The sequence below is a fragment of the Strongylocentrotus purpuratus genome, unplaced genomic scaffold (assembly GCF_000002235.5).
Source record: "Strongylocentrotus purpuratus isolate Spur 01 unplaced genomic scaffold, Spur_5.0 spur5_contig_810, whole genome shotgun sequence".
NCBI lineage: Eukaryota > Metazoa > Echinodermata > Echinoidea > Camarodonta > Strongylocentrotidae > Strongylocentrotus > Strongylocentrotus purpuratus.
Genome location: NW_022145514.1, coordinates 285,091 through 309,922, shown reverse-complemented (window position 1 = coordinate 309,922; position 24,832 = coordinate 285,091). Strand labels below are relative to the sequence as shown.

The window sequence follows — 24,832 nt, the reverse complement described above, 5'->3', positions numbered from 1 at the left end:
AAAAAAACCCCAAAAAATAGAAATTAAAATAGCATGGGCAGGTTAGTGTTGCAGCAGTTGAATATATGAATGATTATTCAGACTTTTCAATTCTACAAAAAAAAATTGTTTATATCTCAATTTTGTTTTATTGAGTTGAAACTCTATCTAAATGCTTTTCCATTGATTGGACACTTCATCAAAGCACAAGACAAACTAAGACCCCCCCCCCCCCCAACAACAACAACAACCACCCTCCATATCCACTTGCACTTGTTATTTTATCCTTCACACACACCCACATTTGTATAAGAATGGCATCCAATTAAAACATTATTGATGTTGCAACTTTTACCAAATAGAAATACAGAAACATGCATGATGGAATGACAGTGATGTGCATCATAAAACACAACCAAATATAACAACTCACATACATTTAACACAAAGATTATGGTTCCTTAACTATCACTGAACCATTTTTAAAATTCAGTTCTCACTTTTTCACTAAGACACTAAGGCCAACACTACACCTACATGTACTATCATATCTTCTATTTCAGATCTATGCCCTGCACTTTGGTTTATAGTACAAATCATTTCCTCTTTCCACACAGGTTTCCTGCTATTTATCACTTTTCAACAAAGTTTCTTTCGTTTTTCTAAATTATTTTGGGGATTAACATTAGAATCTTATCAGGAGAGCATGAACAGGTAAAATCATTACATATTTATATCAATTAAAAAGTTATCACATTATTGTTTCCTGGTATTTTCTACACATACAGTGTTACAGATGTTAACAAGGATTGCTTTTACATCTTCTCTCTTTTGTTAGAAAGTTCATTCATTTTCTGTAGCTATCCTATACTGACAATATTGAAAACAAGACTTTATGAACAAGTTAGAGTATGGAGCACTTTACTTGCTCTCAAGAAGGTCTTCTTATCACAAAATTAATAGAAAAGATGGACATGAACTTGAAAAAAGGATGCCCCAGATCCACAATGATGTTTTACATTGCTGTTCTTTTTGTTCAAAGTTTGTGTCTACATCATTGTTGTAATAATGATTATTTTAATAGCCTGTTTTGTCTGGAAAAGATAGAATGAAACATGCATGGAAACATGTAACTGTCCAAAATCAAACCTCTGGATTAATATTTGGTCTTGCATCTTGGACTCGCACTTCTCCCTTGATTAAGGAACTCCAAACAATGCATTTAACAAAAAGAGTTATATGGCATCTGAATATCTTAATGTCGCCCTCCAAATATAAACACCGTTCATAACCCTCACTCAACAACAGACAAACAAAAATTGATTATCCTTAAGTCCAGACTCTCACCTACTAAAAAACTGCTTCAAAAATATGGAACAATATCCAACTTTCCATCACTATCCTGTTTTGCCACTTTCAAGAGATCCCTTCAAACATACTTCTTCCCTTTTCAACATAAATATGATTTATTGAATTTTATGAATTTTGCGTTTCATGTTCCCCTTCATATTTTGTGATTTTGTAATTAAGCAACGTGGTACTTTTTGTTGTTTATTGCTCCTAAATGATCAACAATAGCATTACTATTATCATTATAAGACAGAACTGTTTTAAAATCAAGCAAATGTAGTACTGCTTTCAAAATGGCATGACTTGACAAAGCATAAACAATGAAAAGAAGAAAAGCATTTAGAAAAACTAATATTTTAAACTCACAAAAAAACAAAAACAATAAAATCTTGTTAAAAAGTATGAAAATAGATGAAAAACAGTGGTGGATTGTGTAAAGCATTTTATGAGTACATTTAATGGAATAGTACAAATATTACAAATCACAATACAATAAAATCATGATAATAGCATGTGGAGGTGTCGTTGTCTAGTGGTTATATCACAGGACTGTGGATCATATGGTTCACTATTTGAGTCCAGCGAAGTACGTATGTCCTTTGGCAGGACAATAATCTACATCTGCCACACTCGACCCAGGCGAGGTACATGTGGCTTAATTCCTTAAAATGCTAGACCGCCATAATGGCAGCCATGCTAAAGCCGGTGTAGTAATTGTGGAGCTCAAAGAATGTCAAGTCCGACACACATGAATGCTATTAATACATGAACCCACTCTTATTACAGACAGTGTATTATTATTATTATTATTATTATAAAGCACCTACTATAAAAAGGGCAGTATTAAATATATGTACCTGCTTGAATACTCTATACATACTACATATCCAATACCATGAAAATTTATTTTGATCTACTACTTAAAGTACATTGAACTAAGAATAAGATTCAGATTTAATTTGAAATATGGTTTAATGCTTGGGTGTTTACTTGAAAGCCTAACTGCCCTTTACTTGAAAGTAAACATCTTAAATTGTGAACGTGAGTTAAAGTGCACATATAACTTTTCTATACAAACATGTGCTCAGAAAATTGCTACCCTTGCTCAAGCTCATGCAAATGTTATCAGAGCATGGTGTGTTCGGATGAAGACTGCACCTGGATTGAGAGAAACAAGTATAGAAGAAATGCCCAATACTATGGAGTCAATTAGACGAAACCCACTACCACTGTACTCATATCAAGTATTTATTATTTGAATGTCTCATACACTGTCCAGAATATTATACTTCCTACTATACAAAGTTACAAGTTTACACTATACATGTACAAAACTAATTTCCAGAACCTATGTGTATGTACAGCTTTCCTTAATACAGGCATGCTTGATTCAGGTATAGAGTACTTTTGAAGTACTTGATTTTTCAATAGGGCTAGACCTAGTAGTACAAACTTTGAACATGAAAAATGTCACATCAGTGCTGTAGTAAGTGACTCGAACTGGTATCAATTTTGCCCAGTCAAACCAAAATACAGTCTAAAACAAATATCCTCTCACACTTAATTAACAGAATTCTGGTCTTTCAAAGTCTGAAATAGCTGAGCATTTTTTAGTTGATCATCCTGCAAAATGAAGTGATTTCAAGGCTGGAAATAGTATTTCTACGCCAAGCATAGTCAGAATTCAGCTCAAGTTCATCCATCTAAGTTGCATTCTCCTAGCTAATGAAACTATTTAGATTAGGTATGTGTCTTACTCAGTGGGGGTATATCTTACATTTCAATTTTGGTGAGTACTGACGGTCGGGCAAAGAGCTTTAATAATCTAAGGGCATATACTAAAGATTAAAATGGGAGAAAACATAATTTTCCCACAAAGAAATTCAAATTCTACGCATTACTAAACAATGTTTAGTCCACTATGGATATAGAAACATATTGACAATATTCTGTGTTTCTGGTCAAATTCTACAACACGATACTAGGCTTTTCCCTCCAATGGGAAACGTATTGGAAAAATAAAATAAAGCAAGTATAGAAAAACATGTTCTGTTTATTTGAAAATATACAGAGCAATGCACATCTGCACACACATAACACTTTTAATATTTCTTGATTTGGAGCATTTTAGGTGGCTGCCGTAAGATTGAAGCAATAAAAATGTTTTTAAGATGGTAAATTACTAAGAAAAAGAAAAAAAAAGATGAAGACTGGGCACAAGGTACTTTCATTAAGAATACAAAAATTTACAAAATCTGAAAGTACAACAATACAAAAATAACAACTTTCCCCCAAATAATTGCACCTTTCAAACCAAACTCTGTCATAGAACTCTGCAAACTCATTGATTTACTAAGAAAAAGAAGTACAGACAAGGTTTTGATTGCAGCACAGTCATCATTAAATGCACAAACATTGGGCATTGCTTCTAAAGGAGAGTAAGTTTGTTTGAGAATGATTGTTTACTGTTTTGCATCTGTGTCAAAGATCTTGTTCCTTCCTTCGCTCTCCATCTCCTCTCTCTCTCTCTCTTTCTCAAACAAACCACACACACACACACACACACACACACCACCACACACATACCCACACAACACTCTGCCTGTCTTAATCCCTATTTTTAAAATTTCTTTCTCCAATCTATCTCTCTCCAATTATCTATCTTCTTGAAAACCAGTGAAAAACATACTCCTGACATAACAGAAAGTCATATTTTTCTTTACGCAATAACTGTAGAGATATCTTACTGTAAAACAATTCTTTATTACAAAAACTACGTACAAATCATCTGAAAACATGATTCTGAACAGTCAAAAGAGACCTTTTTATGACTAGACATGAATATCTTTTTTTCTTCATATTTCATATTAAGTTATTCAATTTCTATAAACTTTGATATGGTAGGAACTTAAATCCTATGCCAACTTCTAGAACTCCCATAACACCAGAAGTGCTCCTAAGATTTTTAAAACTAATTTCATGCAGAAGGAATGTAAAGGATTAATTTCCAAGCCTGAGACCTAAAAATTGAGTCTCCTGCTCTAAACATAGACATAATTTTCTCCTCCACTATAACGTGAATGAACCATACACACTTATACGCAAACAGATACATGCGCATAATAATCTACAGATTGTTTCATACGCATCAAACATTATAGGATAATAGGCTGCTGACACAAACAAAAGTTCACAGTAGAGAGAAAAAATTACTCAGAGAAGAAAACCAAACAAGACATCTGATTAGTTGAATGATCGTAAGATGTCCCCTCTCAGCCAATCACATCAGATCATCTAGAGGATCTCGGCCGCCACCGAAGTAGTCCAGGCCCTTGGTTGGTCGTTTCCTGTAGTCCCCATAGTCGTTGAGGATGTCTTCATCGCTTGATATGTCGCCGTATCGGTACTCGTCCTTGTACTCATCAAAGAGATCTTCATGTCCTGTGGATCATTAAGAAACAGAAAAGATAATATCAGGTACCACATGTATAAAAAGACCACTCATACTAAAAGATCTCCTGCCTATTTATTCTTTTCCTTGGTCTGTATTTCACATTAACTCGTATCCTGCCATAAGGCTGCATGCACGCTTCCGTTATAGTGCTTTGTACACGCGAGCGCGCTATCGATTGGCTGCTTAATTCACGCGAGCGAGCTACCGCTTCGCTACTTCATGCAGGCTTGCTCGCATTCGTAATAGCAGTTATTGTTCATGCTCATTGTACTGTCCTGAGTGCTTTGCATGTGCTATTGATCGTACCATCGTGTGCGTCAGATTATCTCAAAATAAACTTGGCACATGGGGGATTTGTGGCTTGGCACAATGGGGATTAGCCTTGTGGCTCTGGGCTGTATTCATTATGTTAGGATAAGAGTTATTACACAAGTTCTAAAAGAACGGATTAATACCTACTATTGCCTTTCAAGACTGCCTGTCTTGTCTCCCTTGAGTGTTATTTTTTTTTATTTCATTCTATATTTCAGAAGGATCATCAAGTAAAACAGCATAAAGGCATATTAGAAACTGTCTATTTACTGACAAAGCTTAAATGTTACTTAACAGAAGAACAGTGATTTCAAATAAAAAGCATGTAGAATCCAAGTTTCTATTGGTTTCTTAGAATAAACTCTTCTTAAAAAGTTCACTGGGGGGGGGGGGGGAGCAGCAAAATTACAGGATTAGAGTAGTGCCAATTTAGTTTGACACACAGCTACTTTATGAGTAGATTCCTGTGGGAGCCCTGTCATTTTTTTTAAACCCTTGTAATCTTCCTGAACCATTCAAGTGTCTTTATACAAACAGTACATTTAGTTATTTGGGTGTGATTGCCTTAGAGGCAGATCCAGGATTCAATAAAAAGAGGGGGTGGGGGGGGGGGGGGGGGTGTTTGGGAAGGGCGAGATAAAAAAATCCCTGACTAAGCAAATTGGGTAAAAAATTAAGAAAGGGGACACATTTTCTATCATGTCAACATTGTCCTAGCATAGCCGGGTAATGTTGGAGCGCCTTGAGGACCTTGCAAGGTCGATACTGCGCTACATAAGAATCCAATATTATTTTTTATTATTACTAAATGCTCTATTTGAATTTAAATGAGGGGAGGGTCACAAGTCAGTTGTGCCTCTCTAAATCTGCCAATGATTTTGTGATGTCTTCTAATGATCTTTTGTTTAATCATCCTCTTTCAAGAAATTGTCCAATGATGCCTCACGTTTATCTGGATCCTCATCTGGGTAGTCATTCCTCCAATTATTCTCATCGTTGCTATCATCCTCATCATCGTACTTCTCGTGGGAACCCTCATCAAAGAAATCATGCACTAGCTCCTCATCCTCCAACTGCACAGAAAGAACAACAAACCACATGCATTTCAAACAGATGAATTTAAGACTCTTAATGCTCTAAAATTATGATAATTTAAAAAAAATACAAATGAGGAAAATATGCATATATATATATATATATATATTTTTGCTTCTGGTAGGGATGTTTTAGTGAGGTTTATGCAATTTGTACATTTCCCATTCTAATGATTTTTTCCCTTTCAACAGTTATTTGAATGACTGTCTAAAGTCTGTAACACATGTAATCTTAAACGTATTCCTATGAGTAAATTCAACATCATGTATGCATGTATGAGTGGTGGGTTCGGGTGTTCAGCATGTGCAGTCATATTACTAAATGGACACACGCAATAAAGCTCAATTTATTGTGCTTTATCACTTAAGAGTAAGATTTGGGTTTGATGCTGACTGTCATAATACGGGCATCTATTCAGGTTACCCTCTGATATATTACCTTTTCAGGTAAAGCTTTAATAGTTAATGCTGCAGTTTCAATAGCAGTAAGTACACTAAAAAGGGGTGGAATTTATGCCAGTAAGAAGTGCAATTTTAAATCTGAATTTGCTCTTTGCTGTCCTATTTGTGATGCTTTGAAAAACATGGGTACTACACTCCAATATGCTATTGACTCCTCCCCAGACAGAGTATAAACGTACCTGCACACCAGTAACAACAGTCTGGCCGAAGTCAAGCTGGTTGTCGTCTGTGTAGTAGAGATCGTACACGTACTCACTGTCGGGACCGTCATCGATAACTAGCTTCTCTCGGATCATCTTAACCGAGTTACACGTGATGTCGTCTGATTTGGAGGTCTTACTTGATGATTTAGCCTGTAAGAGGGAGGAATGAACACTTTAAATACAGTTCTCTTTATATCTACTGCTTCAGGTTAACCTCCAAAGTCTTTTTTAATAGGGCATATTTTTCAGGTAAACTTTCAATATGTTAATTAGTTTCAATAATCCTTCAATATTTACACTCAAACAATAAATCTAACAGCAACAGGAAGTATGCATGAGAAAAAAACAGGCAAAGAAAAAGAAAGTGAGCAGACAAACAGATGGAAGCACAGCTAAAGCCGAGGTAATAATCTTCAAGTTTGGAGCGCTTAGTGATTGTATTAAGCGCTATATAAAAACTGAGTATTATTATTAAAGAAGAAGAAAGTGGGAGAGGAGTAGCAGACCATACTGGTCAAAACAAAGAAATGAGTGAAAGGAAATTTCATAGCCATGATCTCATCTTTCACACATATTTGTATCTGTGAGTACATGCAATTAAAATTAAAAAACACACACGAGGACAAAGGTCATTTAAACATTTAACAATCAATCTTTTTCTGTTCGATACATCACACATTATGTGCATCATAGTTCATATCAAAAAAAGAAAAATACTGATACCTCTTCATCTATGACAGCATCAAATAGACTGAAAAGTTCATCCTTGGTTGCTCCTTTGTTCCGACCCACACCATTACTAACACTAGAGGGCGCACTTTGCCCATCAAGTCCTTTCAGATTCACCCCTCTGTATGTGGACACAATCTGGAATCTTCCCTCTTGCTGAGCAGCAAGCTGGGATGCTCGACTCTTGCTCTTAGTGTCCGATTTCGACTTTGATTTTGATTTGCTCTTCTTAGACTTCTTGGATGAGGCCGATGATGATGACGATGATGATGTGGTGGTTGATGTCGATGTGGGTTTGGGCTTGGCTTGTGGTTTGGGGGGTTCTAGGTTGGCATAGAGGTGGAGAGTAGTGAGCGCTGCCTGTATCCTTTGTGAAATGGGTTGGTTCTGCAAGTAGAAATAAAAACGCATTAATGATTGGGAATGAAACAAGCTCTGTGATTGTCTCTTATTTATTTAATGATACAGAAAAAATACATGAAAAAAGGGACAATTAAAAACAAATAAGGAAGGGAGTCTGTTACATCAATTTTCTATAACATGTCACATTAATGGTAGATGAGCAAAACTGATTTTCAAATGAGCAAGAAGGAAAATGTTTTGTATAAAAATCAGTTTTCTTATGAATTTCTGACAAAGACAGTCAGAAACAAAGAGATTTAGAGAGAGAGAGATTTAAGGGGGGGGGGGGGGACGGAATGAAATTTTATTTTCCACTCTTTTGATATTAGAACGTGAACATCTGTATAAAATCCTTTTGAATTCACGCCTTACAAACAAAGAAATCAATGTTCAAATTGATTTTACTATAACATGAAATATTGCATTACATACATGTGTAAATCTGTTAAATTCATAATGTGATTCCAAGCTTTCCTAATTTACACCGAACTGACAAATATATATTCGGACCCGAGGACAAGATCCTCTTCCCCATGAGCCAATTTAGATGCCCTGAGCATCACCAGAGCATGGATGCACACCACCGCACAGGATTTAGGCTTGTACCTGGATCAGCACCCAAGCATGCAAGATGCTAAATGGATTTCTCACATGTTCCAGTGCAGACGGCCAAGTGGTGACAGCTGGGTGCAGAGAGATTGCCAGCTAGTCTTGTTAAGATGTCAGACTGCATCTTTATTGTATCTATCATCCCATCTTATAATAATAGTATCCTTGTGATTTTCATTACCATATATTCACATTGCTTTTATTATATCATGGTACGACAAAATCATTTTTGCTAAAGTTCCCATCATTATAACTCTCATTAATGGTTAAATAAAGATACTAATTCAGGTGCAAATCTGCATACCCGGTACTATTCAAGAATATAAATAATCACAAATTAGAGGTTAAAATTAAGCAAGAGGTTTTAGGTTGGAGACTAGACATGAGATGCAACATTTATCAGAAACAAATGGATATTCCTAATTTCCTATGAATAATGATTTAATGTCATGATGAATTGCTTCAAATGAAATACAATAAGCACTCTCACTCAGTCCTTTCTATTTCCTTTCTATACTCTCAATCTTCTGTGAAAAAAAATACAACCACACCCACACATGTATCCCTTAGACACATGAAAAACTGGACCCCCTTCCTCATTCTCTCTCATCCTCTATCCATTACTATATCCTTCATTCTCTCTCTCTCTCTCTCTCTTTCTCCTGTACATCTGTCTTTTGCTCTCTCAATCTGTTTCATTTTCTTGATCATGTTCTATGTCTAATAACTCTCTCTTGTATTCTCTCTCTCTCTCTCTCTCTCTCTTACCTATCTATCCCTCTCTTTCCACTTCCCCCTCTTGCTTCCCACCCCTCCCTTAGGTACACTCATACAGATGAATGGTACCATTCTCTATTGTGCTCTCTATCATTCTCTTTTTCTCTCTTCTCTCTCTCTCCCTCCCCATCTACTGCCTCCCCCCTGAGGTACACTCTCTACATGTGAATGACACGGGTGACATTATGTGTGTTTTAGGATCAGACGAACCCTCAAGGGAAAGGCCAGAAACATTCACTTAGATGCACCAGATTCAACAAAGAGCTGTTAGACCATCTACACATGTTATGTTCATTGGGGGAGAGCAGTGTGATTTTCCACAAAAGTACATCGGGTGTTTAGGTGACCCACCCTTTGCTTGGCTAATTAGAAAGGATACTCCAGGTGCCTAGTTATAAAGTGCACATCAAATCAATCAACCAGGTTTTCAGGTAGTAGTAGAAGTAGTGATAAACGGTTTGCATATGCCTGACCTTAAAGGTATATTAACACCTATTGACATCATTTTTATGCCTGAAGTTCTAATTATCAAAGCAGTCAGTAAATTTGATTTTAAGAAAAAATGACAGGCCTATTAGTTGAACCATAAGTAAGAATAGTGTACTTTCAAAGAGAAGTTTTGAGATTTATTAGCCCAATCACTCATTTGGATATCAAGATCAAGAAACTTTTTGTTCATGAAATAACATTAAATCATGTATTCCACGTATTATCTAAGCTTTCACATCACTTGTATTTCAAAAGCAAATGCTAACATCATTTACTTCCCATGCTCTTTTTCAAATATTTCCTTGTAATTTTTCATCTAAAAAAAATACCATTTGATGTCTCCTACTAATATTACTAACTGTCTTTATCTGAACATCAATATATCGTTCAGAATAAGTTAACATACTTTCCTTGATGTATTATTACATCAATAACTTCCATATGAAAAAGCAACTAATTGCCTTGATATGATAACCAAAAAACAACAACACAAGAAAGCCCAAGGCCGAGAGAGAATAATTGATATTGAGGGCTCATTTTTCTGCCATCTCTCCCTTCCCTCTCTCCCCCATCTCACCCTTCCCACTCTCTGTCTCTCTATCTCTCCCACCCCCCTCTCTGTCTCTCTTTCTCTCCCATCCCCCTCTCTGTCTCTCTTTCTCTCCCATCCCCCTCTCTGTCTCTCTTTCTCTCCCATCCCCCTCTCTGTCTCTCTTTCTCTCCCATCCCCCTCTCTGTCTCTCTATCTCTCCCATCCCCCTCTCTGTCTCTCTATCTCTCCCATCCCCCTCTCTGTCTCTCTTTCTCCCCCATCTCTCCCTTCCCACTCTCTGTCTCTCTATCTCTCCCATCCCCCTCTCTGTCTCTCTTTCTCCCCCATCTCTCCCTTCCCACTCTCTGTCTCTCTATCTCTCCCATCCCCCTCTCTGTCTCTCTTTCTCTCCCATCCCCCTCTCTGTCTCTCTTTCTCTCCCATCCCCCTCTCTGTCTCTCTTTCTCCCCATCTCTCCCTTCCCACTCTCTGTCTCTCTATCTCTCCCATCCCCCTCTCTGTCTCTCTTTCTCCCCATCTCTCCCTTCCCACTCTCTGTCTCTCTATCTCTCCCATCCCCCTCTCTGTCTCTCTTTCTCTCCCATCCCCCTCTCTGTCTCTCTTTCTCTCCCACCCCCCTCTCTGTCTCTCTTTCTCTCCCATCCCCCTCTCTGTCTCTCTTTCTCTCCCATCCCCCTCTCTGTCTCTCTTTCTCTCCACCACCCTGGAGAAGATTCATCCATGTTGTCTATTGATCCAAACCTCAAAAGGAATAACATTGTTTCCTGCACAATGCATGATGGGTATTGATTGCTTTTCCTCCCCGTCATTCCACTGACGACGAACCCCCTGTCGGAGATCATCCGCTCCAAGCGTTCGCTGACCGTAACGTACACGGTCAAGGTCGGACAGCCTCTTCTGATGGAATAATTGTCCATCTTCGGGAGTTTTCTTCATCTTTTTAAGTGTTTAATCAGAGAAATTGAATGCTAGCTCAAACATTTATTTATACAAAGGCAAGCAAGAAAGGTTTGATCTTGGTCATGAATGGCAGTCTGCATTTGTAATGCTGGTAAACTAGCGGGAGCAATTCTCCAAATAGCTGAGCCAAAATGAAAAGCATTCAAGGAATTTCTTCCTACAGGTTATCCATTTACTTCACCTGGGTGGAGAGTGGCAAATATAGATATCTTGCCTTGTATTGTATGCTGTAGTACATATGGGTGATTGCTAATTCTAGAATTAAATCAAACATACCCCCAATTACATGCATGTGGCAATTACAATGTAAGTTCTCAATGTGTAATTTACATGTATATCATGCAAGTAATAAACAAGTTGCAAAGATCCTTGTTTACTCCTATTGACAAGAAAACTGTCAAACACATTCCTGATTAAAACTAGTCATGAGGAGAAACAATTTTCAGACACTCCTTGGTATAATCATTTTTCCAGCCATCGTAAATAAGCGGTGGAGAAGCAGTGGCAGAAATAATTAATTAGCCACCGCGAAAGATAAAAGAGCACCGATTGTAATAAGTACTGTAATCGATATGGCAACTTTTAAAGACATAGATGCACATGACTTTTTTTTCTTGTATGACTTTTAAATTTCAGTTTCAAACGCTAAGCAAATTTAACATTTAAGTTGTGTACTTAGTGGATTTGAACATAATTTTTCATTAAAAATGAATTTCTTTACTTGCAGGTGATTCAAGTTTTGCATGATGCAATTGTTCAAATTATCTTTGAATTTTTAGGCAAAACTAAAGGATTATAATTTTCAAATTTTGGTATATTTTTTTTTTTTTAAACATAATCAAGAACAACCAAGCATAAGAATGAACCGCTTTGTTAACTCACATGCTGCATTTTTATAATGAAATATTAATACATTGAAACTTGGCATTTGCTAATAAAACAGGGAATATCTTTCCCGACAGTACATCGGGTATAGAGGAAATGATTTGTACCCTGGATGAAAACAAATATCTTGACCTTTATCATAAAAATAGGTGTTTTTCTTTAAGGGAAAGCCTGTATGAAAAAACCAGATGAGAGATTAATGACAGAAAAAGAAAGAGAAACGCTGGTAGACATATTCACAAGATTCTGGTCCTTTAATCAAAGCCAGCCTGCTCCTACTATTACAGTCATCTCGGGTTTTATGCAGCAACGTGTAAATGTCAACGTGGGGCTAGCTAGCGTGGAGGAGTGTGCACTGGCTGAATAGAAATCGGAGTAGACATAAAGAGAATGAAAGTGGAGCAATGAGATAAGAGACAGAGAGATATAGAGACAAAAAGGAAAAGTGATAAAGAGAAAAAGAGACAAGAGAGAGAGAGAGACAGGGAGAGGGAGAGTGAGGGAGGGGCAGTTAGAAAAGCCAATAGTGAGGTAAAGAGAAAGATATACTGCATACATGAAATGAGAAAACAAGAAAGTAAGGAAACTACACAGAGACAGACTGACAGACAGATATGAAGATAGATAGAGAGAAAGAGAGAGAGAGAGAGAGAGAGAGAGAGAGAGAGAGAGAGAGAGAGAGAGAGAGGTGGGGGAAGGAGCAGATAAACAGAGGCAGAGAAATACAGAAATACATATAATAGAGAGTGTGTGCAAGAGAGAGAGAGAGAGAGAGAGAGAGAGAGAGAGAGAAAGAGAGAGAAAGAGAAATTGAAAAAGGGAGAGAAAGAAAGGGAGAGAAAGAAAGGGAGACTGAGAAAGGTGATCAAGATAAATCCACCCTGAATATTGAATAGTGTGACCTAAGGGCCTCTATTGATAGCCATAAGACAAGCATCTATGTTTGATGTAAAGCAATCATACAATGCCACAATAATTGCTTATACTATTGTACTATTATGTTTCACAGTTGTAGTGTCACAAACAGACTTGAATCACCAATTTATAATCAACGTGTGACTCAGTAGAACGTACTGGGAAATAATTACTTTCTAATCACTGTACAGATGAGGGTAATGAATGACGAAAATGTCACTCTCATCATGATAGATACCTGGGCTTCTCTTCCCAACGGGGCATGGGTCTGATACCCACTACTGGGCCTCTTCTGGTAATATGGATAGATTTACAATTGGGGAGGGGGAGGGTGTGGATGGATGCAAGGTACATGGTTGGTGAAAGAGTGGAAAGGTGAATAGTTATTATACAACACCTACGTGGATCCTTGTCATTTGATTGGAGGATTGTTGGTCATATGATATTCAATAAATGTTCTATTGCACGGGCGTGCATTTTTGGTTATATTCGTCGTGTATTTTTGGTTATATGCAGACTGCGTACCTCTCTGCCTGCGTGTATATGATGCGAAGGCAATCTGAATGCATGTAATCGAGAAGGCTTGACTCCAACTTTAATTCATCTTTAATATAAGGAGTAAAGCATAATTTGTTGATTAACGTTCTATTAGATCTTCTTCGATGTTGTATAAAACAAATAATGAATGTTTTTCATTCGTTCAATAGTGCAAATATTTTCATTCGGTGAAAGATTAACATTCTATTCAACGAGGCACCAGCCGAGTTGAATAGAATTAATGTTAATCTTTCAGTGAACTCATAACCATTCATTATTTGTATACTAATTCATAAATGGGGAAAGGGGTGGTGCATTATGGTGAGTACAAATTGGGCACTTTTCAACCGAAATTCTGTCTGGAGTGTTACCCCATACAAAACTTAATGGGTACAAAAAGGCTATTTTAATCAATTTAAATCAATAATAGGCCCTGCTACAGATTAATCAATTAAAAAGTATGATAAATGAGACGGGTTTAATCAATTGGAGAGTCATATGGTTGTAAAATTTGTGTTTTAATGCGCAATGTATTCTACTTGTAACCACTTTCCCCAGATACCTTTATCACCTGTGTTATCTATAGTAGATGTGAGGTAACACACATTTATAAATAGATCTCTTGGAAAAATAAAAACATCAGCCACATGTTGAAGAAATTCCACTCAGTGGCCGATAAACATCGATCAACTAAAATGCCATCTAAAATATGGAAATTCTCTGACTCCTTCCTGATATCTGAGACAGACTGGAGCCCCTGATGACCAGGGGCTACCTGTTAAGATGGTTAGGTTTCCATGGTGACAAGCGTCACCACCATTTGTTGTGACTCTCTGCTGCTTTAAAGAGATGGTGGAGTTCTGGTTAAGTGGATAACTCAATATCTGAGCCTCATTTTTTTTTATTCCTACATGTACAACATGTATGTGGAAGGACATCATAGTATGAACACATTTTCATTAGAATTTTACCTTTTCCCCACATGTAGTCAAGTAAAGCTTATGATGGCTGTCACCTTAAGATTTGTCTTTTGAGACCACCATCCTAGTCAAGCATTGCTTATGATTAGTGCTGTAACATCACGGATATCTCCAATTCCGTTTAACCGCCTGTCAAAACCGGACGGTTTTCGGTTAAACGATTTATTTTAATTTTTTTTTTTTTTTTTTTTTTTTTTTTTTTTTTTTTTTTTTTTTTTTTTTTTTTTGGCCGTGTGAAAAAGCTGGAAGGTGATTTAACTGAAGGCGCCGATTTTTGCTTGTGAACTAGTCACAAATAATAGTAACAATGTCGTTTTAGAATAATGTGTAAGATCATTAAAGTAAATTAAAAACAGTAGAGGACCTAGGATAGAACCTTGTTTTACACCATGTGTTAAACTTGGATGAATATATATTGAGATCTATTACAAAGATTACTTTCAAACCAAGATGACAGACAAATTGGAGTGTTGTTCTAGTTTCCAAGTGGTAAGTCATCACACCGATTACTGAGCTGGGAGACATTGCCAGGCATAGTGCCAGGTGGAGGGGCATAAATCGAAACTTTAAAAAAAAAAAAAAAAAAAAAAAAAACGGGAAAACGAAAACCGTCCAATTGAAAACGGAATCCGCCATGGGCGGTCGGATACCGGACGGTTAAACGTTTGACTACAGCACTAGACTTATGATGGAGGTCTCCCGCACTCTCCCACAGATAGTTAGGATAATAATTTAAATTCATAATATACTATGTTACAGAAAAATGAAGTTTGTTATTATATCATACAAAAATGTATATGTAAATCTCATTTTGACATGAAGTTATTATTATTTGCATTTTTGTTATATCTTACTTTTACATGTTCTTTGTTGTTTAGTTATTATATTTGGAAAATGCAGAAATTAAATGAGATAAAATAAAGTAGTAGAATACCATCAGTAGGCAACGCTTATCACTGTTATTTTCATCAAAATTTGTTTTATTCTCATGACTCCAAAAACCTGGAAAAACATTATCATTCTGAAACACATAAACTATATTAATCACAAACATTCCCGTTAAATAAAAACATTGTATACAATTTTTTATTTACACTGCAATTGCATGACCTATTGACCATTACCGGTACTCCACTTTTTCTTTAAAGGCCCGGTCACACAGGGATGACGCATGGGGAACGCACGGCCAGCGCATTGGAAATTTGCAATTTGGGCCAGTGCGTTGTCGTTCGCTAGGCGTGCGTCATCATTCTTTACTCGTTCGTCGAGCGCGCTGGACCAACGCTGGACCAGCGCTATGCATGCGTCGTCATTCGCTGTGTGCGTCGGGATTTTTTGAGCATGCTCAAAAACGTGCGCCGAGCTCGACGCATGAATATACACGCCAAAGGCACGCCAGACATGCTCTGTGTGCGCCCTGTATACGCCCTGTATGCGTCCAGCGCGCTATGCATTTGGTGTCAGCTAGCTGTATAGCTTCGACAAAAGTTGGGCGCACGACAACGCACTGGCCAAAATTGGAAATTTTCCATGCGCCGGCCGTGCGTCCCCCATGCGTCCCCTCTGTGTGACCGGGCCTTAAGATGCAGCAGACGAATCTCTCTGCCATGATTGAGGGTAAAATGCCTCTTCACAGGCTGACCACTGCCTGTTCATCCAGGCTTGACCATTAGGTAGGCATGTTTGTTGTGATATTGGACCATGCATGGTCAGTGGAATTGGCGGTCATCTGTAATATAATGATGAATTGCCAATTAAGTGCTTTTTGTGGAGTCTTCGAGCAGGTCATTATGCAGATAAGGGGCTTGTGGATATTTTACACTTTTTTGCACTTTTGTATGGATATTATAGAGTAACTCTTGCCTTTTTGTGCATTTAAAAGATTGAGAGTGGAGATCCATAAGCATTAATTGTTTATCATTGATCATAAATCATATTCATAATGTCCATGCACTATTCCCCTCCGGAGACAACACAAGGCTGTCCTCCATTGACCTGCTTACGAAGAGCCTTGCAATAGGGCATGCAAATTGGCAACGAGTGCTGGGCCTACACGCGTTGCTTCACGGCGTCCTTGGCAGGTACGAGTGATTCACAGCTAGACAAAAATAAACCGCCTTAATACTCGCAGGCACACACACTCGAGGGCAAACGGGGAAATTAGCAAGCGGACACTCGAGAACAATCACTTGGGGTGCTCAAACTGGTGTGCGTCCAGAGCCTTCTCATCGATGGCCCCTGGGATTAGCGCCCTCTAGCAAGGTGCAAGGGTTAGGTCAATTACAATTTTCATCTCTACAAAGGGAGGTACATGTATGGATATGGCAGGGCTTTGGGGGAGTGGGATTGAGAGAGGAGAGGAGAGGAGAGGAGAGGGACAGAAAGAGAAAGAGAGAAAGAAAGAGAGAGAGAGAGAGAGAGAGAGAGAGAGGAAAGGAGGGGGGGGGGGGGAGAAAGAAAGAGAGCAAGGGTAGATCGATGTAGATGAATGTGAGCCTCAGGCTTCTTGAATTTTAAAACAAATCATACATGCTGACAAGCTGCAACTTGTCTGAGGTTAATTCAATATGGTGGCAATTAATGCAATCTTATTCAAGACTCACATCAGGTATAAGAATATATTTTAATACCGTATATACATGAAGACAATCAAACTATTGCTAAGTGTTCTTTGCATTCCCAATTGTATTGTAGCCTTACTGTACCTTCCATCATCATCAGCCTTAGCATCACCATCATCGCCACAACCAAACCAATGTGACCACTATTATTATGTTATTATCATTATGTAGTGGTTTGACTTCCCAAGACTAGCAGTATTCCAGACCTAATACCACAAGCAAGCAAAACTGACATTCGCTTATGTTGCTAGCCTTCTCTTTGCAAGCAAACATATCGCATTACCACTCCTCCATGATCCAAAATGCATCAGCGAAAAATCAAGGAGTCTGATTCTAATTACATGTACATGAGACATTCAATAGTATGAACTTGCCAGCCAAAGAAATCCATTTGAACAAAAATAACCTGCTAGTAAAGCATAATCTATAGCATCCACAATCAATTCACTAAGAGCTGCAACTGGTATATGTTTATGTACTCTGCTACACAGCACTAGTATGGTGAAGAAACACTATTGCAGATATTTAGAAATCTAATGTTTATTCCAATACCTTTACCAAGAGATAGTGTTGTATGCTGCCCTAACCACAAAATGAAGGATATTTGAATATTACAAAACCAATGTTTTTACTAAGGCACAAGTAAATTTATGAGAAAAGTGTGTAGTGGTTATGTACGCTTCATGCGAGCTGTTCCACCATACTATGTCTTTGAGGCAGGACGTACCTCACATTAATGCATGTATCTACATTGACATATAACGTGATTAGCATCACAGCTAAAGTACGAGGAGTTGAAACAGGGATTTCCTCCCCTCATTAGATGTTCTGATGCCCTCTTATAGGATTGGTGGGGACGGTGCAAGGCTTATCAACCAAATGATCGCATACTTTCACAAATCTTCCTCTTCTAGTTGATGCAATTTGAGAGATGTGAGATGTATACAGAGATGGTATTGCATTACATTATGGTTGAGTGACTAGCAGGCTTGGCCATGTTGAGGGATATAACAGGGCTCGAAAATAGAAGAACACACAAGATTCCATTGACCATCTAAAATCCTCCAGGACAATCTAAAAGTCCTTTCTTGCCCGTAAAGTAACTATAGAATCTCAATGTTTCATGAGAATTTTGTGCAGTTCATTGTATATAACCACATAACCACCAAAATCTAAAATTGGCAAATTAAGAAATCATCTACATGTAGGTTGCCAAGCTGGCAACCCAAATAATTCTTTTTTAAATGAGAGCCTTGAATAGGATAGTTAATGAGTTATTCCAAACTTTAAAGTGACAAACCAATCTCACTGAATCATAACTTTGTTTCATATTGACGGGAAAAAAATCATATGGATATGGAATAGTGTTCAAATGCATTAATTTTTTTAAAAGTGTTTATATCATATGACACATATACATTCCATCCTCATCAGATTCTAAAATATCGCTCCCAAGAAAATTTACCAACTTGTTATTATCTGATGTTTGAAATAGATATTAAAAAAAGGCACAAAATGAATACAAAATGACATTCACTTCACATACTTATGAAATGTCTGTATTTGCCCTTTAAAATAAAAAATCTTCCCTGGAATTCTCCCCTCAAAGGAAGCAGACAAGGCAGAATGAAAGAAAATTATAATTTAACGTCAAGGATATGCAAAGCTTTGAAATTGAACCTGTTTCCATAGATCTTGCACGTTGCATGTGGGCGTGTATGTGTATAATTGGGTTTTACAGACGTGTATCAATCAGAACTGATCACACATCTAGAGTGCACATTTTGAATGTAACAATCTGTAAATCAAGAGAGTTTTGAATTAGGTTATGTGGGTGTCCGTTTCAGTTGGTTTGCCACTAGACCTACTTATATCTCCCATGTACATATTTAGAAATATGATAACATGCACAAATATTTAAGCATTTACAACTGTATGGCTTACTAGTATTGCCCAGTGTAATAAACTTCAAGAGATGCAGACTGTATCACATAATTAACTGTGGTTGAAATATGGTCGCTGATTAGTGACTCCTAAATCACCATTCACCAATCTCAAGAAGTTAAGAATTCAATAGAATTTGCCGAAAAGAAAGTAAAAAAAATACATTAAAGTGAATTGTAATGTATCAGTAGAAGCTGACAGCAACAGGGCAAAATAGGAAGGGATAAGACTTAGAGATGAAATCAAGGGGCGAGGGAAAAAGGAAAGGATGAGAGAGAGAGAGAGAGAGAGAGAGAGAGAGAGAGAGAGAGAGAGAGAGAGATGACTGGAAGGGGGAGGAGGGTGTGGGAGAAGGAGAGGGAGAGAGAATGGGGAAGCAAAGAAGAAAAAGATGATAAAAAGTAAATAAAGCAGATTCATTGCCACTCTTTTTTCTATCTCATCCCCATGTTATTATCACAATGACATTTCGTTTGATTGGCTTTTATTACCCCACCCTTCAAGAAGCATTATCATACTTACTCTCTTCACATCTTACTCTGATAGCTGCAAGAGATTTATTAGAAAAGGGAAACAAGAGGAGAGAGGTGGGGAGGAGAGAGAGAGAGAGAGAGAGAGAGAACAAGCAGAAGTGTCAGACAGGCAGGCAGAAAAAGGAAGAAAGAAGGTAGAAACGATAAATAGAAAGAAATGACACTTTCTATGATGGCTTCACATCTTCTTTTGATAACGAATTAGGATTGACTGCACTAGAAAATCAATTGAAGTGCCCATAATTATAGAGAAATAAAGACTACAAGAATATCAAGGATAGCGCCAGGAGCGTCACGACGTGGCAGACATGTGTGCTATATAAGAAGCCATTATCATTATAACATCACAATGTATGTGAAGATGAAAATTAGGTTTTATTGAACAGAATACTAAAGTAGCTGAACCATTCCAGTTTAGAAACACAATGGTTACCAAACAGAACTGTGCATAATGGAGAATAAACCGAGAGAATATGATCAAAGTTGACATAGAAGAAAGGATGACATGGTAACGGTGTAACCAATAAGGAAAACAGTAGCCCCAGACCACACATATGATGTGCATAGCAGGAGGATTGGGTAGTGGAAAAGCTGTAAAAAGCTCAATTTTCTTGCCCTTTCAGAAAGCATGCTGAACAGCGGCCTGAAGCAAGCAATGCATGATACATTGGAGGATACAACTAACCCACTGTGCATACTTGCACACTCTTTTCACTTTCCACATGCCTGAGACAATATACATCAAACATAACTTCCGTGAGCGAGAGAGAGAGGTGCCTACATGTACAGAGAGAGAGGGAAAGGCACAATATATATAGAGAGCAGCAGAAGCATCAGCAGGGAGAAACAGAGAGAGAGAGAGAGAGAGAGAGAGAGAGAGAGAGAGAGAGAGAGGGTGGAAGGCATCTATTCAGGGTTCTTTTGTAAAGCGCTTAGAGACGTCCAAGATGTATTAAACGCTATATAAAAGCTGAATATTATTATTATTCAGAATGAGACAGTGGGGAAGACAGAGCAGAGAGAAAATAAGAGAGAGACAGAGAGAGAGACAGAGAGAGAGACAGAGAGAAAGAGAGAAAGAGAGAGAGAGAGAAAGGTTGGGGGGGGGGGGGGTTATGGGGAATGAGAAAGAATAAAACATTGACACAGAGTAAGAGAAGGAGAAACTGGAATCATGAGATAGAGGAAATTAGATGGAGAAGATAGACTGGAAGGGCTATCTTGAATGAGAGAAAGACCCTTCTTCCTCCTCAACAATGGCGTTAAGAGCTTCTCCTATGCTGGGGCAAAGATCAAATCTGGGCAAAATGTTCTTTCTGCCAATGGCACAATGATCTCAGTCCTTTTGTATTTTAATTCTGCACATTTTTTGCTTAACTTAATGTGCATAACTTATTCATCAAAATATTGAACAGTCTGGAAGGTATGTTATCTGTACACACTCCCTGTATGTGCCTCCAGATGCATTTTCTTCTCTGTTATGTACAATGTACCATCTGCTGACAATCAGAAATGCCTGTAAGGTTCAAAGCAGAATAAAATCTTTAAAAATTACTGATTCTCCCTTTTACCCGATAAATATGTTACCCCAATTCCCCTCTTTATACATTCACTATGAACTTTCTTCCATTTCTTCCATTTCTTCCATTTCTTCCCTCTCTCTCTCTCTTTCTCCATCTGTCTGTCTGTTTCTCCCCTCTACTAAAAAATCAAATTTAAATGAAAAACATGAATACATTCAGAATTTTCTCTCTCTTTCTCTCCCTAATTTTATCTTTCTCTTATATCTGTTTAACCACATCCCTCATTCTCATTGCATGCACCCTCTAAATTGAATCAAACCCTTTCATGCACCCCAATCTCCCTTCCAACAATACTCTAAGGGATCACACGGCTAGCCAATGTTCTCCCTCTATAAAATCCATCATGAGAGAACGAAAGTGACACTGCCATAAAGGCTGCACTTTATATACGCGACTGATGTATCATCTCTGTGCATGTAAAAGAGGTCACCATACTATCAATGTCTGATTTTGTGAATAATTACCCCCTTAATCAATCTGCTTTGGTCGATACTGCTAGCTGAATATCTTCTTGTGGAGGGGAAAGTCAAATAAAAGTGGAAAATGAATGTTCATGCTCTGCAACTGGGAAATGCTTTACGAGAGAGTAAATCAATGTCTGAATATATATGTCATGAGGGAAATTCATGATGAAAGCAAAAGTATGAATATTCAGTCTCTACTCTTGAGAAATCCTGTATGAGACTCAATCAAGGTCTGAATGTATATATCACGAGGGAAATTTAAGATAATACAAAATAGAAATATTCAGATTCTACTGCTAGGAAATACTTTACAAGACTTAAATCAAAGTCTGAATCTGTTATAAGGGAGATTCATGATAGAAGGAACATATGAATATTCACTCTACTACTGAGAAATGCTTTATAAGACTTAATCAATGTCTGAATACTTGTGAGTCAGTCACACTCACTGTAATACAAAGTATGAATATACATATTCTACTAATGGAAATGCTTTACAAGACTTAATCTGAAAGTATGCCAAAATTAGGGAAATTTGTAATACAAAAAAATGATGATGAATATTTGGAGTCTTCTACTGGGAATGCTTTACAAGATATAATCAGTGCGTTAATACTTGAGGGAGGAATACATGAGAAAACTGGAAATGCTGCATTATTTGTGTAAGAAAAATTGAGTGGCTCTCACAATAAAACTAAGCATCATTATGTTGTCAACAAAATGTTTAAAAAATGTATTAAAGACACTGTGCTTATTCTCCTTATAATGTGCCAGGTATATACATGCACATTTTGTTCAAGTGGTGTTTTCTGTGCTTGTATCAGATTTAATCACGATTAACAAACACACACCTACCGGTATGTAACTCAAGTTTCCTTATACTAGCAATGTCAAAGTTGAAGTGATGAAATTTAGCGATTAAATTCCAGAAACTGATCGATGGCGTTCAATTGGGGTCAGAGCACACAGTTTGGCATATCCCCGGGAGTGCTCACGAGTCTACGATTTATCCGCCAGCACCTACAGCCTAGCAGCTCACCTTGCGATTTCAGATTTGCTCAGCGTGCAGTCTGCCATTGATCAAGGAACTTGGGTTTCCCCTCGGACTTTGTCAATATTGGTCAATGTAGACTACCAACTACGCCATTAGTCTACGGGAATGGGCTGTGTTATGTTAGAGAGAACCGACGGCATAGGGCTGTATGTCTCTGATAGGTGCTGTTGGGGCCCGTTCTAAAGAACAACAGCCATGTATCAAATATAATTGAAAGACAATAGATGAATCTTTTACATTGCAAACCATCACTTTTCTGTCCTTGAGGGCTCATTGTACATTCCAGGTAGCTTAAATAATGACCACATTAAGAGTCACATTAATTTTGCATTTTTTCCAGAGCCATTTTAAGAGCGCTTTTGAGTTATCTATTCTAGAGCTACTAAGCTATTTATACTCCTGTGCATATTTCAAAATAACTATAGTACACTTACACTTCATGGCTGCTCCAATATAAATATGTAAAAAAAAAACCTGCGACATTTCCAAAAGTGTGAGGGTGAGTGGGTTGGGGGGGGGGGGGCAAGTAGATGAAGGTTCAACAGAGGATTATATACATATTCAGATTCAAGGTTTTCCATATATCATCTGGTAATAGTATTCAAAACCACATTCTACATCCTGAAGTATTCCCAGCTAGGTCTCCACAGACACAGGACATGAGACTATCACCCTACCAACATATAAGTGGAGAGGAAGTAGGACATATATAAACTTCATGTCACACGTCACTCACAGCTCGGCTGCCAGTCTATCTTTATTCAAACAAAGATGGTGTTATGCGTCTGTGATTTAAATCAAGGTGACTTAAATCGTGCGAACACTAAGAGATAGAGAGAGAGAGAGAGAGAGAGAGAGAGAGAGAGAGAGAAGGCAAGAGGAGAGAGAAAAAGTAAGAGAGAGAAAGAGAGAGACAGAGAGAGGCAGAGATAGAAAGACAGATGAATATAAAAAAATTGAGTCTCATATCAATATCTACTTTAAGGGAATAAAATAATGCATTAATGCACCAATAGTCTAAGGCACAGAGGGAACTATTATCCCCTTTATCAATGTAAACAGAGATAGATAAAATAGTTTCAAAATTAAACATGAAGTAAAAAACATATTTCTTTTTGGTAGGATATTCCAATCACACTGCATAAAATCACAGTTTGAAATAAAAATGGATCTCAAAATAAAAACTTTACTTTTTACTCTGCTACAGGTACTAGATTTCCTTTAAAGTACCAAGTTATTTCTATTTGCCCTGTCAACAGATCAAGCATAAATCTTGATTCTTGGCAAAAGTTTTTTCTTCTTCTTCTTCTGTGAAATCAAGAGGGAAGTTCATACACAGTTTCAAAGAGCTGGAAACCCCTACTCTGCCCCTCACACGACCTCTGCAATCATTCATTGGTGCAAACCATTGTCTTGGTAACAAAAAGCATCTAATTTCTGCACAAAGAGCTTCAAACTGTTCATGATTTGACCCTTGAACAACAACACAAGTCTCAGAGGCATCTGCTTGAATTTCACTGACAACAGATTCAATCTACAGAAAAATGCAGAGAAAGAATTCTAGATTTGATCCGTGATTGACATTTGAAATTTCATAGACATTCACTATGTTAACTGAGGTGAAAACAAGAAAACTGCGCCATTCAGCTACATTCTTTACTTGAGGTACCTCAGTTTTAATGGTTTAAAGAAGGTGAAGTTCAAAGATGTAGCCTTGAGAGAAGAGGGACCACAAAATTATTTACTTCATCTACAATCATTCTGAATATCACTATAAAGAAGAATGCAAAATATCTTGTATTAATTCATCTGCTCCTTTAATACATATTATGTTTTTTCTTTAATAGTAAATAATTGTAAATATATAAGCTTTTAGACATAAAATCAAGTTATCACTGTTGGTTATTGTCCTGGTGATCTACAATAATTTCAAATAATGCTAT

At 37.5% G+C, this 24,832-nt stretch overlaps 1 protein-coding gene across 1 annotated transcript; it reads right to left on the bottom strand.

Annotated features, from left to right (window-relative positions):
- Positions 1–1,754: 1,754 nt before the first annotated feature.
- Positions 1,755–8,009, bottom strand: LOC115920953 (probable RNA polymerase II nuclear localization protein SLC7A6OS). Its single transcript, XM_030977767.1, has 4 exons — positions 7,578–8,009; positions 6,831–7,004; positions 6,042–6,168; positions 1,755–4,770 (listed from the first exon to the last, which is right to left on the bottom strand). Exons 1-4 carry the CDS (start codon positions 7,992–7,994, stop codon positions 4,610–4,612), a joined length of 879 nt encoding a protein of 292 aa, XP_030833627.1. The 5' UTR covers positions 7,995–8,009; the 3' UTR covers positions 1,755–4,609.
- Positions 8,010–24,832: the final 16,823 nt, after the last annotated feature.